Genomic DNA, 17,591 nt, shown 5'->3' with positions numbered 1-17,591 from the left:
CTATATCGTATACCGTCAAGTAAGGTAGTCAGGGGTAGTTTACCATCAATATGTATTCCCTAACACTTATTGATTTTTTTTTAAATTTCAAATTCACTATTCACTGGGTGGTTGCAATTGGTATTTTAAATTAAAGAAATAGTTCGACCATCGAGTAATAGACAATTATCTTAAGCATTCTTATGTAATAACTGATGGAAACTTTCCAAAAATTTCATTATCGTTGAAATTACAGAAAACAGAATTGACTAGTTCATTACTTTAATTCATTGGAATGGTGAATTATGATCAATTTAAAAAAAATTTTTACTTATTTTCAATACATTGAAAATTTTATTCCAACATTAAATTTGATAACAACCCGGTGAACTTTGTGCTAAACACATGCTCTTGCAAAATAAATGCGAATTTCAACATAACAAGAGAAGCAAAATGATACATACTGTTCATCAATGAAACATATATCAACAAAGAAGTTTATAAACAAAAGGTAACTAGTCTCGGCTATGAGGAATCTTTTCTGCTGATAATACCTAGACATCCATAACTTCAAAAAACTTCTATCGTCTAATAGTTATAACTAGCGTCAACATTGATAATAGTCAGTGCCCTAAAACCATGGCGATATTGAAACCCTCGTATTTAATTGGCAAGGGAAAGGAATGACGTCAATATTCGGGAATTCTAATGCAAAGCAAACTAAGAACGAAACATGCTATACGATTTTGCTTCCATCTAAAAGCTACTAAAGAATCAAATCCAACGTAATTTACCTATATAAGAGTACATGCTAAAGCTTGTCTCACGTGAAAATAAGTTGGGAATGATTGCAGGTGCGGCATGCAACACATGTATAGAAATTCCTATAGACATGCAGTTATAAGTATTATACAACTTTATGATCGTATTTTTATGATAGAACAATTTGTTTCACTTAGTGCGTTAAATGAATAAATTAGATTATTCAACACGCTCTGCCAATTTACAATACCTAAAAGCTTAATAAGATATCGAAATTTATCCAGCGAGAATACTGTGCACTATATAGCAATAGCAATAATTCAGTAAATTTAGCAGAATAATTTAGTGCGATACGAGAAATAACCACACAATTGTTTAATTGATTATAAATTCTCAACTCGTTCTCCAAAACTGATACCTAAATACTTATGGAAAATTACTAAGCACATGGCTACTATGTGTATGATACGCGTGATTATGGCATTTACTGAAGAGATATATGCCAGTCGTTTTGCATTCTGTTTAAGTTCGTACAAGAAACCTTTGGATGCATGTTTCTGATATATGTCTAGATGTTATAGCTTTTTAAACTAGTTACATAAACATGGTCCAGCATTACAGCACAGCATAAAAGTAAAAGTCAATGGAAGACTTCAGTATACACCAGATGTGCACTGGTGTAATTAGTTGAAAATGCTATAAGTTGCGTGTCGCTTTATGATAAAATATAAAAACAACTCAACTGCATAACGAATCGCTGCAAATTAATCAGGCAAGAATACTATTATGTACATAGTAATTGCATCTATAAGATATTTCGTACCCATTAAGCTAGTGAAAATAACTTTGAACCAGTGTAAAAACTACAAATAACGGTTTCGTTAAAAAGACAACTATGAAAACTCACCACCTTCGTCTTCGCTATCACTCATGAACGTCTCCTGCATCGATTCAGGTGCCTGTACCTTGTACTTCTCTTCAATTGTAATAGTATGCGTAGTCGTGATGACAGTTTCCGTTACAACTTTCAAAGTTTCAACAACGCTGATGTACCCTAATTTCTGTGCTATGTCCAAAGCTGTTTGCCCATTCTATTTAACAGTAAAATGATTTCATGAAACGAGTTGCTTAACCTTTAGACCGTCGGTGATTTTAATACATTTTCAAATAACCCACATTTTTATTATTTGACTAGTGGCGACCTAAAGATTAATGACTTATGGTCTTCATTCTCTAAGATGAAACTTGAGAGCTTTTTGAGTCATAAGGCTTTTCCAATATTAAACAATGCGAAAGAGATAAAATTTCTTCTCATCATTTAAGAGCTACGATAAGGGTTTTTTCAATTCAAGCAACAATAAGTCGTACTTTATACATTTACAAAATGGTTGTTAGATTTCATTCTATCGATTACTTTGATCTTATTAGATAAAAGCTGAAATTTTGCTCACATTGGTAACTGCATTAGGCTTTGCTTTACTCTCTAACAGCAAATTAATAACTAAGGTATGCCCCTGTTGCGCAGCTTGATGTAATGGTGTGTAACCAGCACCGGTACTGCTATCAACACCTGCTCCCGATCTCAGCAAGAAACGTACCATTGCTGCTTGACCAAAATGTGCTGCGACATGCAACGGTGTGTAACCAGCCTATAAAAATTAGCAATTACTATTACATCGATCGTAACTTCGTATGGTAATTGATATACAGAATTTTTTGTTCCAATAAACAAATTTTTTCAACTTGACTGTGAAACAGACTATCACCTATTTGAATGCACATGATTGAGATCAAGAACTAAGTGAAAAACTTTGAGTGCTGCTGATCGCAGAAGTTCACACTAGCCTGTACAAGGCTAATTATGATGCTTGTTATTAAATTCGTGACAATTCTATTAGATCTAACACCCATATACATACAGATATATACATACTTGTTGAGCCAATGATAGTACTGCATATTTGGATAATAACGTTTCGATTCGTTTATGGATATTTGGGCGTATCTTACCTTAGTTTTGGTATCAATATCAGCTCCATTTTTGACAAGGATGGACGCGACGTTAACTTTGTCTTCTTGCGCACACAGGTGTAATGGTGTTAGACCGTTCTGTAATTAATATGTAGAACTAATATCTAATATTCTTGACGAAGCAAGCGATTAAACGCATTTAGACTCGGAAATAATGTAAGACAATAGTAGTACCTTAGCTTTGTGATTTGTATCTGCTTTGTGCTCAATAAGGAGAGTTGACATATCGGTATGACCCTCCTGGGCACTCAAGTGCAGAGGTGTGAAGCCAGCTTTTGATTCTGCGTTTGCCTTTGCTCCATATTCTAATAATGTTGTGGCGATATCCATCTGCGTGTCATTAAAAGTAAGTGTAAATAATTTAGTATAAACGAATCATTGATTATTTCATGATTTACTCAATGTAATTGGATATTTTCGTAGGTGTGAAATAATCCATATTCATCACCATTACGCAAGTAAATAGACTTTATATTATAAATATACAACTAGGGTACCTGATTTTTACGAGCCGCAATGTGTAGCGGAGTGTGACCATTCTTAGCCATTGCATGAGGAGAGGCTCCCTTGTCAAGAAGAAGCAGAGCCACATTCTGATGGTCGTAATGGGATGCAACGTGAAGCGGTGTGACTCCATTCTGAGTTGTTAGTTACGTAAGCATACATGTTAAAAAAAAGTGTCAAGTAACGAAACGACAATCAGAATTATACAACATTTTGTTATCCATGTGGAGTATGATATTTAAAAAATTTGACACAGCAAAAATTCTACGCTTAATAGTTGCTAATTATTTAATTACATTTTGCCAAGCCTCGATATAATGTAACAACTGTGTAAAAAGATTAATGAAAAACTCTTGGATATTTCAAAAAATAACATACATCGTAATCGTAATCAATATTCTAGATCTCACCTTTCCTTGAGCATCGACAGGGGCATCCTTCTGTAGCAGAAGCCTTGCAACATTCATATTTCCATATTTTGCAGCAAGATGCAACGGTGTGAAACCTTTCTTGGTCGTAGCGGTAAGCGATGCTCTATTTTCAAGCAAGACAGATGCCACCTAGAAATGAAATAGGCAGTGATCAACATGACATTTGTTCCACTTGTAAACTTGAGCTGTAATTTTTATACTCGATTTTCATAATAATTACACACCTCTTCCTGGCCTTCTTTAGCTGCAATGTGAAGCGGGGTGTATAAATCTTTCGTAGTTGCATCAACATCCGCACCATGTTGTAGGAGTAGCATCACGATATCAACGTTACCCAACCGTGATGCAACATGTAACGGAGTTTGGTCTTCCTATAAAAAGATTATTGAAAATTATCGATTTGAAAGGACTTCACAAGGAGGGACCCATAAAAACGTTAGAGTAACTGCAAACAGTACACTCAAACAAATCCCATATACACAAGTAGGTACACATTCAACTATCGCAAAGTGCAACAGTGAAAAAATAGAAAAATTTTTTGGAATTTGAGATAACTTGTGAATGAATGTTCGATTAAAACAAAAAAAAGTCTTCAGATATATGGTCTGATAACAAAGAAATATCCGCCTTTCCGCTCTGCAGAAAATTGAAATATCCTTACTCTAGCTCTGGCGTCAACTAGAGCTCCGTTTCTCAACAAAATCCTGATGATGTCGGTCTGATTTGCTCTAGCAGCCAAATGCAGGGGGGTTTCTCCTCGCACAGTTGGAATGTCTGGACTAGCATCGTGTTGGAGTAAATAGATGACAATGTTCATACATCCCATGAAGCTTGCAACGTGTAAAGGTGTAAGGCCGGACTGAAGAACAATTTCATGTCTTTAATATGAAGCTCATAAAATGGGGATCATAATCTATCGCACTCATATCTAAGAATATCTATACCTCTGTCATTGCTTCGATGCTAGCTCTGTGTTTAAGAAGCAGTTCAACAACTTTTATTCTGTTCTTTTTACAAGCAATGTGAAGAGGGGTAAAACCATTTAAGGCTCTGGCATTAGGATCAGCATTTCTGTCGAGCAATAGTTTAGCTACTCTAACATGTCCGCAATGAGCTGCCACGTGCAACGCAGTCAGATAATCAACGGTCACATCGTCGACCGGTGCTCCATGGTAAAGTAGAATACGAGCAGCATCAACGTGATCACCTTGAGAAGCCATGTGCAGTGGGGCAAGTCCATTCTGAGGAATGAAACATTCGAAATAAGAGTATAAAATAAAGACATGTTGAACGATGTTGAATGCCTGGTAACTTACCTTCGTTTTAGAACCAATAGGTGCTCCGTTTTCTATTAGTATATCTACTACTTCATGATGACCAGATCTAGCTGCGCAATGAAGCGGAGTGAGCCCATCTCTCGTTTTTGCTTCGATATTCGCATTTTTGGACATAAGCAGATTCACCATTTTTATCCTTCCCCATTTTGCTGCGACATGCATTGGCGTTATATTATGCTGAAAATCAAGTTTCACGTTAACACAGATACTCAACTGAACAAAAATATCTATGTATAACAGACCTGTTAAACACATTTTGTGCATCAAACATCATTTAAAACAGCTGACCCGTTACTACACGAGTAAGACTGCTTTATGACATGTGCTACAAATGATACTATGTATGGGCTTGAAGTTCTGTGAGTAATGGCTTATTTCGGCACACTATAAGTCAGTAAAACTCTGCGCAATTCGTCATTCGATGAACTATTTTGTAATTGATATTACGGGCTTCATTACCTTTGCGGTGAAATTAACTGCTGCTCCTTTTTCATAGAGTAGCGAAGCTATCCTGTCGTTACCGTAATGGGCAGCGATGTGAAGGGGTGTAAAACCACTTTTTGATGTAACATCAGGATTGTGATCGTTCTGTAAATAAAACTCAGTGTAAATCCATACTTATATGGCCATACATCACAAAACGAATTTCGATTGCCTTTGAACATCGAATTTATGTACTTTTTCAATATTGTTTCTTATAAACAGCATCAAGTAGAGGTAAAAAGGTTTACTTGTAAAAGCAACGCAGCAGCTTTGCAGTCGTCCTTCTTTGCAGCAATGTGAAGAGCTGGTAGACGTACTTTACCTCTTGTGTCACTTTCGAGTAGTACCGCTACTACTTTGTCGTGACCCTGTTGCATGGCCACAGCCAATGGGGTAAATCCATCCTGTGAACACAATTCCATGATTAGCAAATGTATCTTCATCTTACGATTCGTTGAATTGCAAAATATACAACGTAGGTATTTTGTATTTATATGAAATAATTAACATGAATTAAGTGCAAGGCAATGCCGCAAACAGTCTCAATTTGCAAGTACTGTCAGAATAACATGAGGGTAATTGAACAGGATCCAATCAATCCTGGAGAGAAATACTTCAAGTCAATAAAAAACATATTTTGTTTTACCTCAGTGGCAAGAGTTTGATTAGCGCCCTTGCTAAGCAAAAACTTGACAACGGAGTCGTGGTTTTCTTGGGCAGCCATGTACAGCGGTGTGAAACCATTTTGTGATTGGGCATTGACAGAAGCGCCACGTTGAATGAGTAAATGTACAACCTCTTCTTGCCCAGCTGAAGAAACAATGGAATCGTATTATTTATTAAATACGAATCTTATACAAAGACATTAATCAGTTGGTATTTTTTCAGCAGATAAATTTCATGGCTTAAAGGATATAACACAAACTTGGTGAAGTAGAATATTCAGTTACCAAGTGAGGCGATATGCAGAGCTGTATTTCCTTTCTTGGTGGCAGCATCTACGATAGCTCCTCGAGTTAAAAGTTCTCTGACTATTTCTATGTGGCCGTCTTTAGCGGCTAGGTGCAAAGCGTTTAGACCATTCTGTAATATCAAATTATTTTATTAGATACTGCTATTAGATTAGATACAGCATGAGAAAATAATTGACGATATGCGCTAAAGGATTGATTCTAAAAACTTAAAGACATCAAACCTGACTAAAGAAGAACTACACTAGAGATTCCGAAAATTTTAAATACTGAGAAAGTGTGAGCAGCCCTTTCATTACGAGATTTCATCTTTGATTTAACAAGATTTTAGGTGGGTGTAAATTACGTTACAAATGTTTTGAGGGTCAAGTGGGTTCAAGTGCATTTCTGATGAGTGAAGTGAATTCAATCATATGATCTATAAGGCCTCGATACCTTAATGATGATACGATACGTTACGAATATGCCTTGGTATGTACTGTAAGATGCCAGTCAACCATAGTCCCTCGAGATAATGTAGATATGTGAGTGTACGGCTCCATTTTTGATACGTATTTTTCTCATGCAATTAGATAAAAATCTGCTGAGTAGTCTGACTCAAGCATGAGCGAGTAAGAAGGAAAATATTGATCTGCGACATTGCGAGTAGATTGGTCAAAATTCAAAAACTGCAAAAGGTTATTTTTGAAAGACTTCCAAAGACCTAAATTTCAGCGCTTTTAAACTATAAAAGTACTGTACTGCTCTCATGCATTGATTTGTAATCGATATCGACACTTCCACGACATCGAGGAAAACTGCCCAAAAGGTTATAATTGGAGAAATTCGTAGTATGTACGCAAGTTTTTCGAGAATACGACTCAGATTTTTATAAAATTATTTACAAAATAAACATATCCTTTGGTCTCGCTGCCGTTATGATTAATACTCAAATGTAATCAACTGTCTTCAAATGAGCATTATCAACGACGGTCTGAATTTAACGAGAAAGAATTCCGGGTTTAATATGTATTGGCAAGCGGCATGACGCATGCTGTCTGCTAAGAAGCTGCCACGCGTTTTTCCGAAATCGGTTTCCGTGTGAACATAGCCACCATCGAATTCGCTCGATTCCCTAGAAATGCAAAAATCGAGAGTGGCTATGTTTCGACAGATTTCGTGTTCGAAGCTGAACTAGGTAGATACGTTCTACGAGACAGTTACCGGTTGTTTGGGGAATTGGGTATGATAATAAGGGAAAGCGAGGGAAAACTATCGGAATGATACACCACCAAAGAGATATCGTGAATAATGGTTCATTCGGAGTGATCACCACGAAACGATCATTCTTACAGCGTTAGAAGCATTTATGTCAACTCCGGACTCGAGGTACTCCAACACTTTTTCCAGTTGTCCCGCTCTCGCTGCCCTGAGGAAAGCTGTACTTGGGTCACTCTGCAACACAAAAAAGTAAATTATGTAGGTAATATGTTACTTTCATGTACCCGTACAGTTTTACGATTCATGAATATTATATCTGTATCGTCTATTACGACGGTAGTCGATCGGTCTGAACTAAGCGATCAGTGGTGCCACGTCGAAACAAAACTGATCTCGGGCAAAACGATCGTTGTATTCATTTGTTTACTCTTGTCAAGCTCAGACGCGTATCGGATGGACCGAGACTCGCGGTCTTGAACCTTGATTGCGACGATTTCGCGTTGTTACGTAAATTTTGCGACTCCGTAAAACCGTGTCGGTTCGTTTACAAACCGTGAATTAAGCAGCGGAAATAACGGAAATAAACATTTGTGCAATGCTTCAGCCCCGGCGAAGGGTGCTCGAGTGCAGTGGCGGGCAGGGTTTCTCGCGATAAAGGGTTTTATCAGTCGGTTGGGGTTGCGTTGCGGTCTGTGGGCGCCGTGCAGTCTGAAGTGACGTCACGGGGTAAAGGAACTCTCCTCTCCCTTGTCGCCACCTGAACCCTCGACACTCGGCCTACCCTGAGTCTAGACTCCGGAGATTGACGCTAATACGGATTAACACGATCTGAAACTGCAATTTTTCGATACGACTTTATTTTCTTTCTAAACGTTGGGAGAAGGGGGGCGATCGGTTATCAGTAGTATAAATTCAGAATTTTGACCAGACTCTACAGTACCTTCGACCGCCATCTTGAATGTACGGCTCAGGTAGGAAAATATCGATCTCGGTCAAAGTATTGTTACGACAAAAATAAAGATACCAATTAATTATAATAAAGAACAAATTCCACCATGAATTAAAGACGGCGGCCAAAGATACCGCAGAAACTGGTCGAATTCTTGATTTAAAATACTGACGACACCCCCAACCTCTAAAAAATGAAAATAGTGTTATTTCAACTGGACTACAGTTCTTTGCTCGCTTTTCCGCGAGGAAGCGATGAAGCCGGTTAATTAAGACTGTGCAGGTGAGAAAAAAACGAACCTTCATTCGTTTAGGTACGGCGCAATTTTCCGCAACGTGGTTATAATTCGCGTAATTACAGCAGGGGTGCGCGTTGCGGGCAACGACACGATCGACGAGTGACTTTAGAGTCGCGTCAGTCCCTCGAATGCGATCTAATTAAAATTTGATTATGGAATACCCTATCATCGAGTCCATGCAAGCATGGAGCAATCCTGACGAATACAACAAACAACTTTACAGCTCTTCTACGATGCTTTGAAAATACGACCGAGGAGGGAAGAAGGCTCGTCTAGATTTAACGCAGTCAGTTCCGCTGTGAGGTGAGTTGAAATTGATACATAAATCTATTCTTTAGTCATAGACGGATGAAGCGGAAAACAAAAATTATGCAAAACTTTTCGATCCATTCGATTTACAAGCCTTGTTTTAGGTTGAGAACCTCGGGTATGTCGCGTCATCATTCTTAGAGATGTATATAATTTTGTTATTCGGTTCAATAAGGCGTGAGCAGTGCTTAAATATACCTTAGCACACTGTAATCGATCTTTCGTGCCTCTGTTCGTTAATAATTAATTTATTCTTAAAAATCTCCGACTTTCGATGACAAACAACCTTTTATGCGTACCGTAAAACAATTAACAGTTAGAGGTTGGAAAAAACTGGAAAAGCCGTTGAAACTTCCGGGTGAAATTGCCAGCAAGCCGGGGTTGGATGCGATGCAATCATCAATGCTGCAAATCGCTATTCGTTACGCCATTGTTCACCGTTTACTTCTTGGATTTACCTTCCTACCGTTGACTTCTTTGCACAATTCGTTACCTTGTAACTCGATTATCACAGCACGAGTACCGAGTCATCGATATATCATACGTAATACATTGCTATTGATATCATCCACGGCTGCATGCGTGCATTATCGAAGCTTGTCAAAAAGCATAGAAGGAAATGAAAAGTAAAAAGGTTGAACAGCAAAAGTCCGGACAACATAACGAGCGTCGGAGTTTATTTAAGTATGAATGTGGAGTGAAGCCAGACGTGTGCATCGTCTGTCGCCTGTAATCAATACACTCGGTGCTGCATAGCCGGCACGAAACGCTGCTGATACGTGTTTCCGTTTATAGATTTATGGATCTCTGCTTGGTTGTGGGTGTACAACGCATCCAGTCGGTAAATGATATTTTAACAACCTGGAAAATCTTGGCCAAATATATATCGGACCTTCGTATCTTGCTGGAAATGATTTTTACGTTCGTACACGAAGAGAAGATAAAGAGCTGATTTTACTCAAAACTGGTAAGAAAATAGGGACACACGAAGGTTTTTGATAAAAAAAATATACCCACGTATCGACTATATTTTTTACTACAAACGTAGCAGATTTTACTTTGCAGACAGTGGTTTTTTTTGGTTCTAAGAGTAAATTCTGCATCTTACGAAGTATATTTTACCATAAAATTGTGATGTGTTCCTCTTTTCCTGCAGTTTTGAATAAAATCTGCTCTTTTATTATCCTCGTACAGGCTAAATTAGCTGTTGCTTGTTTTTCGCACGATGAATGTTATTTTTAAGGAAAAAATTTCATCTTACCGAGGCTCCGGAATTCGAGTCGTGTGTGTATAGATCTATTCCAAGCAGTTATATGTATACAGATACTCTGCAGAGTTCTGGCTAACATCGCAGCCGCTTCTATTTTCGTTTCAAAAATATGTAATCAATGAAGTAGATCGCATGTTTTTTAACCGCGACGTAAATTACTTGCTGTCTGAATAAGCGAAAAATATCGGGTTCTTATGCGTCTGATCATTTTTACTTTATTTTTTTGTCGGCACATGTCATGCGGTTGATGCAAAGAAACTGATTCTCATCTTGTTTGAATTCAATTTTTGTCCACCTTGTAATTAGTAGGTGAAAGGTTTACTCATACTTTGAGAATTACTACAGCTGATACTATACAGTAGTCGAAATTCCTGATATATTCTGCTTTACTTATTATACGAAATGAATGCCGGAGGCGAAATTAACTCGGGTTAAAAACACAACACTGTACAACGTGTCGGAAACGGCGCTACAGCAATAACCGTATATTATGAAACCAAAAATCACGTTATTCCGTTACTCATGTACGTAAATTATACAACGTCAACAGTTTGAAATTATACACTGAGTAATAATTGCAGGTTTTACCGAAGATCATTCAAGATTTTTTTTTAAATTCCTCGGTTCTCTATTCTTATTGTTTTTACACAGACAAAATTTCAAATCATAGCTGCGTTTTACTGAATTTCTTTTTTATAGCGTATAATTATTTTTTGTCTTACATCTTTTCTCTTTATTCTTTTTTTCGAACCTCAATATCTGTGGCCGGCGATTTTTCGGTAATAACAACGGAGTGCTAACGTTCGGTAAAACGAGTCTGTCAACAATTTAGGATTCGGCCATCGGCTAACTGCACCGTGAACGATAATAATGCGCTTTATAGACGTCGTTAGGACGCGATATTGGGGTGAAGCGCAAAACATCACTACAGTACGGAGAGAGTAGAGTATATTATACGTATATGTATGGTGGTTGTACAACATATGGTCGTCATCTGTCGTCAGTTTGGAGTTGAACCACGGTACCCAGCATCGTACGTATACCCTAATTGCAAGGGTGGATCTGGGATCCCAGAGTCACGGAGGATGGCTGACTGATGCCGAGCTCCTTTATGTTTGCGAAAATATTAAAACTACACGTATGCGAATCCACGGCAACGCCGTAATATTCTGTACCGCGCAGTGATTGGAAACCGGGCGAATAGATAAAGTAACTGATTCAATAACACACGTCGCTTCGTGTACATACACGCAAACAAACACACACTCGTGTACTATAAATCTATTTTATGGTGTTGTTTATCTTGGTCTAATTTGAGCTGTTAAACGGTCTCTTATTCTCTGTTCGTTAAGCAATTAGAGTCTGAGATTGGTTTCACTTTTCACTGCCAAGGTAATTACTGGGTGGGGGGCTTTTGTAGCTTGGTGATTTGTCAATCATTATACCAGTACACATATGTTTCATGCATCTTATATATGGCGTATATGATAGGTATATCATCATGCTACCGATACATACTTATATTTTACTCTACTGCAATCTAGTTATGCGTTACACGTTTTGTACTCTGACCGTATTACGAGCAGAGAGATGACTTCGTTTTAGTTCTAAACCAGATTAGATTCTAATGGAACTGCAATACGCATAATAGATAACCTAATTGCGTGATTGATTCAAGATCCGTTTTTACCCCGATGAAAATTGCTCGAGAGTTAACTCACGCTCTGTATCTCCTGCAGTTGACCCCATTTTCACAGTTGTAGATATATATATTATCGTTTTGCAAACACTTGGATCAAACATAGTGCATACATGCATACTAGTAAAATATCAGATTCATATCCATGGCCGCTTGCTTTCCTTTTGCGCCAATTTTCTGCCACAACTTGACTCCGAGTGAATTCATTGGTCGGATCTAGCGTATCAGGCCAATGAAATCACACGGTGTCGTGTTGCGTCAGAAAATTGACAAAAAAAAAAGGAAAGCGGTCTGTGTCGGATTTTACTTCCTTTTGGATCGAAACAATATGTGGACAATGATAATCCCTAAGGAATTCTTCAACAGTTTTCAACAATCAATCATCGATCTTAGTTATCATGCTTAATATTTGCGAAACAAGTCAAATTCAAGTTTTCACGCATGAAAGCATAACAAATTGAGGAAATTTGATTTTCACGTCAACATCGAGTCAAATCGTGCCAAACTCGACTTTCCGATATCGTGCTCCGCAGAATCGCGTCATCCGTAATTATCCAGACGGCTTCCTCCCGCGCGAGTCGTTAAACAGCATTCGCAGGTCCACAAACACTTTCCATTCACGTGTCGGCGTGTATAGTCCCTGCAAGAGGAGGCAGCGTATTCACCGAGGAATAGTTCGCGCGTGACGTGATCATTGCGCGTCATCGCCAACCCGGTCTCGCCTGCTCACATCAGTTATGACATTGGCTTGGTGGGTCGGCATCAGCATCGGCATCAACAGCAGCAGCAGCAGCAGCTACCGGCAAGCATCGCGACCGTCTCTCGATACCCATACTGTCGTACGCACTGAATTACAGAGCGTGCATGACGCAAACGAACACGCCTTCGACCCAGCAAGAAGGTCAGGATGTTGCCAATCGCCCAAGCTCCGCAAGTCCTTGAAAATCATTGTGTGTTTGACGTTAATGATCGCAGAGCAGTCGAGCACAATCCGCAAGCTGCAGTGCGCGGTTCGATTATTACTACAGGTATACGTATCCACGATACGCGGGTTGCGTAAACTTTGCGTAATAATCTCTGATTAGATTAATTAACTTCTCATATGTGTGCATATGTAACGACAAGTACCGTACGTACAATGCGTATATGAATTTATAGTTACAGGATGAGAGATCGGGGGATGTTGAGAGGGTTAATCAGTCTCGTTATCGCCGGTGCGGGTTACGAAATATTTCCCACGCAGTCTGCAGACGTGGATAAGGGTATTTGAAAAAGTATCTGATTACGGACCGTTTGTTCGTCGCTCTCCGTGTAATCGCAATCGTACAAAACTTATCGTGCACAACGCAGTGTATACTTATACATAATGCATATCTACTTGATTATCGCATTGTGACGTCTACAGCCTTGATGTCATTGGAAGGAACATCTGATCCTGAGGGTGCCTTAATTTTTTTTTTCTTTTTCATTCGGACATTTTTTAAGGCGTTGATAAATTCTCATCGATACTTTTAAGCGCAACGATTATTATTGGTATATTTTCGTAATTACGTAACCGTAATGTATGAACAGGGAATAGAAGCGATCTGACTTGGCGTGCAACCTGCGATACTGTTGCGTAATCGAATTAGTGCATCGGTTTACTAGTCGGATGAACACAAGAGAACACACAAGCGGTAAGACGATCTGTAGCCGATAGTATTCTGCGCTTCTACCCTCTTAGCGTGAATACAGACAGACGGATACACGCCGAGTAAAGAGTAGACGAGGTAATGAAACTCTGATGGAGTCGCGGTGTCTGTTACAAACTCTTTAGAAACCGGACATTGAAGGCTCTCCTCCTCATAAGTCTGCATCGCAGCTAGGGCGAGACCGAACGACTTGGCGCTAGAGAGCCTCGAGTGAAAAGAAAGTGAAAGAAGGCGAGAGAGAGAGAGAGAGAGAGAGGAGAGGAAACGCAAGAAAAGAGAGTTGAAGAAGGAAGAGGATTAAGACGGAGAGAAAAAAAGAATGCGAGCAAAGAAAGGCGATGCAAGATGAAAGATGGGAGATAAAAAGAAGAACCGCGCTCCATGCTCCGCTGGCTTCGACGTCGTTGGCGTCATAGACCAGAGGGTAACGACCAAGACCTGCTGCAGCTCATCGTCAGCTTGGCCGTTTTCCACGAGGACGTTGCCCGGCGAACTTAAATATTTACATACGGATGCTTTGGTAACTCGTGTCTGGGGATGTTTTTCACGGGGGGAGGTCAGGCAGTGCAGACGTGCAGACAATAATTACCGTTCAAGTATGCGAGGCTAGACTCGGAACGGGAAAAACTACGATCGGATCGCTCGATTCGATGCCGTCGCTGCTCCGACAAATGCGATATACTTTACAAGTCTATAACCTGGACGTCTACGTGTAGTACAGCTTTAATTATAACTAAAGACCGACCGAAGATTCGGTTTCGGTTTCGGACAGTTTTTACCAAAAATTCTGGTTTCCGACACAACTTGGCCGGAACTGGCGTTCGTGTCTTGTCGGGCACAGTCGCGTATGTTCGAAATTAATTTTGTGCCCACACTGCGTTCAAAAAAATAAATTTATTTCCCAATAAATTGATTCGAATAATCTGTTACAGAGCTAGGAAAAACAATAAATTCAAGGGTATAATAAAAATGTAACTAAATTTTAACTCACCCATCTAGGTTTTGGTTACGGTTTCGGCCGAAATTAGAAGAGGAGCTGAATATTCGATTACGGTTTCGGTTTCATCTGAAAATCGGGTTTCGGTCGGACACTAATTATAACGGAACGCAATTTCTAGCAGATTTTGATTTTATTATAGAAAATCTAATTTTATACTCTTAGAAATGAGTCCGAAACTTGAACACATGACGGACGTTCTCGTGCGGCTATTAGTAGAGTAAATTCCGCCCATGTCGAAAGAGAAAGACAAAAAAAAAAAATACGGAAACAATCGTATTTTCCTTAGTAGATAATCATCGAATGACTTGGCTCCGTCAGTCTTCCAAAATGTTCAATCATCCAACAGTGAAAATAATAATAAAATAAAAAAAAAAAAAAAACCACCTTACCAGTTGCCACCTCGAGAGTTTTAGATAAGACCCAGAAGCAGATAGCGAAATGACCGCAAGACGAATAAATGCGAGCGTATAATAACATGATATATTTGAAGCCTTGGGCCACAGCAGAAAATAGCGTGCGAAACGCATTAACGTAACTTGATGTGCAGATACGGAGGAGGACTCGCGATAAAGCTCTGCTTTACACGGTGAATGCAATTTGCGAACGGCTCTTGCAAGTGCACGGTATGAAATTTTCTCGCGGTAATTTTTCCAACAACGCTCGACTCTTGACGATGCACCACGCGATGCAGGTTTCGTTGTAAGATTCCTGGAGGCGTGAGATAGATACGCATTCTGTGAGTCCATTCCGGTTGTTGTTCACGCCTAGACGCATCCACCCGTACTTCCTATTCGTTGTTGAAAACAAAATTCTAAGCAAGTTTCGTGTCTGTTCTATGCGCGATTGTAGGGCTTAAAATTCCTTTGCAGAGAAAAAATTCTTTTACAGATGATGTCAGGACAGTGAATCATCGTTTTTTTTTTTTTTTTTTTTTTTTTTTTTATAATTAGGAAGCTGATTTTCTCATCTTCGGTCGATGAGGACGAATTTTTATTCCGTTTTTTCTTTTTTCGCTACCGCAGATTTTGACGCGTTGTCAAATCTTGTAACATTCGCTAATTATTATCCATTTAACGGATTGAGCGGATCGAATTGAGCGGATCGCTTTGCGTTGCTGAGAGCTGATTGTGGCTACTTAACTATCCGTTAGACGAAAGTAACTCGTCTTTCAACTATCTCTTGAAGACTTCGGCGTTGTACAATTTATAGGCGCGGATGTAGGTACATGTTCACAAGTTATCCAATTGTTCAATTTAGATTTTGACGCTTACCAATATGCACTTTTTATTATCGTATCTATGTAGTATTAGAACCGAGATTAGAACCTACTTATATACGATAAACGACGTAATCGTTCCTTTGAAGCGCGCGAATCGAACGCGAATGCGTCATCCCATTTATCCGTATTATTCCGTACCATGTATAAATAATGAATATTAATAAAAACAATATAGATTGATGCAATGCGTGTGCATTTTGTACAATAAAATCGAACAACTTATGGCGCAATGGATCAACCATCTTTTCACCCTCGGATAAATCGCATTGCTGTTTTTAACAGCGTTCTAATTCGTTACACGATGAAGATAAACGAAACGACGTAGCATTGTGATTTGAGATAAAAATTGGAGGAGCATTGCCAACAACAATTATACCGTCAATTGTTTGAAATTTTATACAATATAAGTGTAATTCAAGGCTTGCTACAATTTCCATTATTGTCTATTCTTTTTTCGCCGACGCGAGTGTTTCGACAATCCCTCTGGAGGAACCACAAAGCGGTCAAGGCTTGAGTAATTTTGACAATTGCCGCTGCCTGTTCGCGGATGGGCTTTGATCTAACAGCCCACACTTTAACATCACGCGATGTCATGACTTTTTACGCTTCGAAATAATACGGATAAAGTAGAGCCTACCTATTTGCCGGATATACTTTTGGCCATTTACTAAACCACAAATAGATGGCAATGATTTCTCGGTATAATTTTATGCCCAGTCGTCCTGACATCAGGCTTAAAAATACGCGTATAATTTATCTATCGTATTCGAAGGTGTGGAACAAACGTTGTACGCTCTCTTCTCACACATTTTTCACTTTTCATCCGGCAACAGACTTTTATTCGTGTATATACGGGGCTATCCTCATGTATTTTCGAGTAACGTTTATTCAACCCTGACCCACCTCGAGTCTGATACTTATATTTTTTGTTTTGATTTTCGCTAGATTAACGTCCCAACTCTGAAACTCAATTATACATATCCTCTCAGTTTTTTTTTCCGCGAATCATTATCCATTTCAATGATATCGAAGAATTTTATTCAATACACTGTATAATAACTTGAACGGGAATGGTGCAAAAAATGATTTTATCGTTTCGCTAGAAATTGGTTTTTTTTTTGTCTCAAATCAAATAACAGTTTACAATTATCATTCCTGTTGCGCAAGTTTTTTTTTTCTCGTTCATAAGTCCGGGGATAATTTAAGTATGACTATCTCAGTTTCATTCATACGATATAAAGACGGTATTCTTCCGTCGTCAAAGAAGTTACTTGAATTACGATAAGAAATTACATACTTTGAATTACGGTTAATTAACGCAGTAATTAGATATTCTTAATAATTATTCGAATGCGTCAAAGACACATTTTATATACATCTATATAAGATCGTATACGC

The 17,591-nt window shown here is 38.7% G+C and overlaps 1 protein-coding gene across 27 annotated transcripts in view; it reads right to left on the bottom strand.

The window, feature by feature from the left end:
* Positions 1-17,591, bottom strand: part of LOC107220941 (ankyrin-3) — a 98,940-nt gene that overhangs the window by 45,508 nt on the left and 35,841 nt on the right. For 26 of the 27 annotated variants that reach the window (XM_046745932.1, XM_046745936.1, XM_046745994.1 and 23 more), the window contains exons 3-17: positions 7,831-7,932; positions 6,478-6,610; positions 6,174-6,337; positions 5,776-5,931; positions 5,504-5,632; positions 5,024-5,221; positions 4,652-4,948; positions 4,369-4,566; positions 3,932-4,078; positions 3,687-3,836; positions 3,270-3,410; positions 2,947-3,102; positions 2,752-2,850; positions 2,193-2,390; positions 1,649-1,832 (exon numbers count right to left, since the gene is read on the bottom strand). In XM_046745932.1, coding sequence (XP_046601888.1) covers positions 1,649-1,832; positions 2,193-2,390; positions 2,752-2,850; positions 2,947-3,102; positions 3,270-3,410; positions 3,687-3,836; positions 3,932-4,078; positions 4,369-4,566; positions 4,652-4,948; positions 5,024-5,221; positions 5,504-5,632; positions 5,776-5,931; positions 6,174-6,337; positions 6,478-6,610; positions 7,831-7,932 — 2,452 coding nt within the window. The remainder of the gene's footprint in view (positions 1-1,648; positions 1,833-2,192; positions 2,391-2,751; positions 2,851-2,946; positions 3,103-3,269; positions 3,411-3,686; positions 3,837-3,931; positions 4,079-4,368; positions 4,567-4,651; positions 4,949-5,023; positions 5,222-5,503; positions 5,633-5,775; positions 5,932-6,173; positions 6,338-6,477; positions 6,611-7,830; positions 7,933-17,591) is intronic. The other variant, XM_046745975.1, reaches the window with a different exon arrangement.

The sequence above is a fragment of the Neodiprion lecontei genome, chromosome 1, assembly GCF_021901455.1.
Source record: "Neodiprion lecontei isolate iyNeoLeco1 chromosome 1, iyNeoLeco1.1, whole genome shotgun sequence".
NCBI lineage: Eukaryota > Metazoa > Arthropoda > Insecta > Hymenoptera > Diprionidae > Neodiprion > Neodiprion lecontei.
This window is presented reverse-complemented; position numbering and strand designations above follow the sequence as displayed.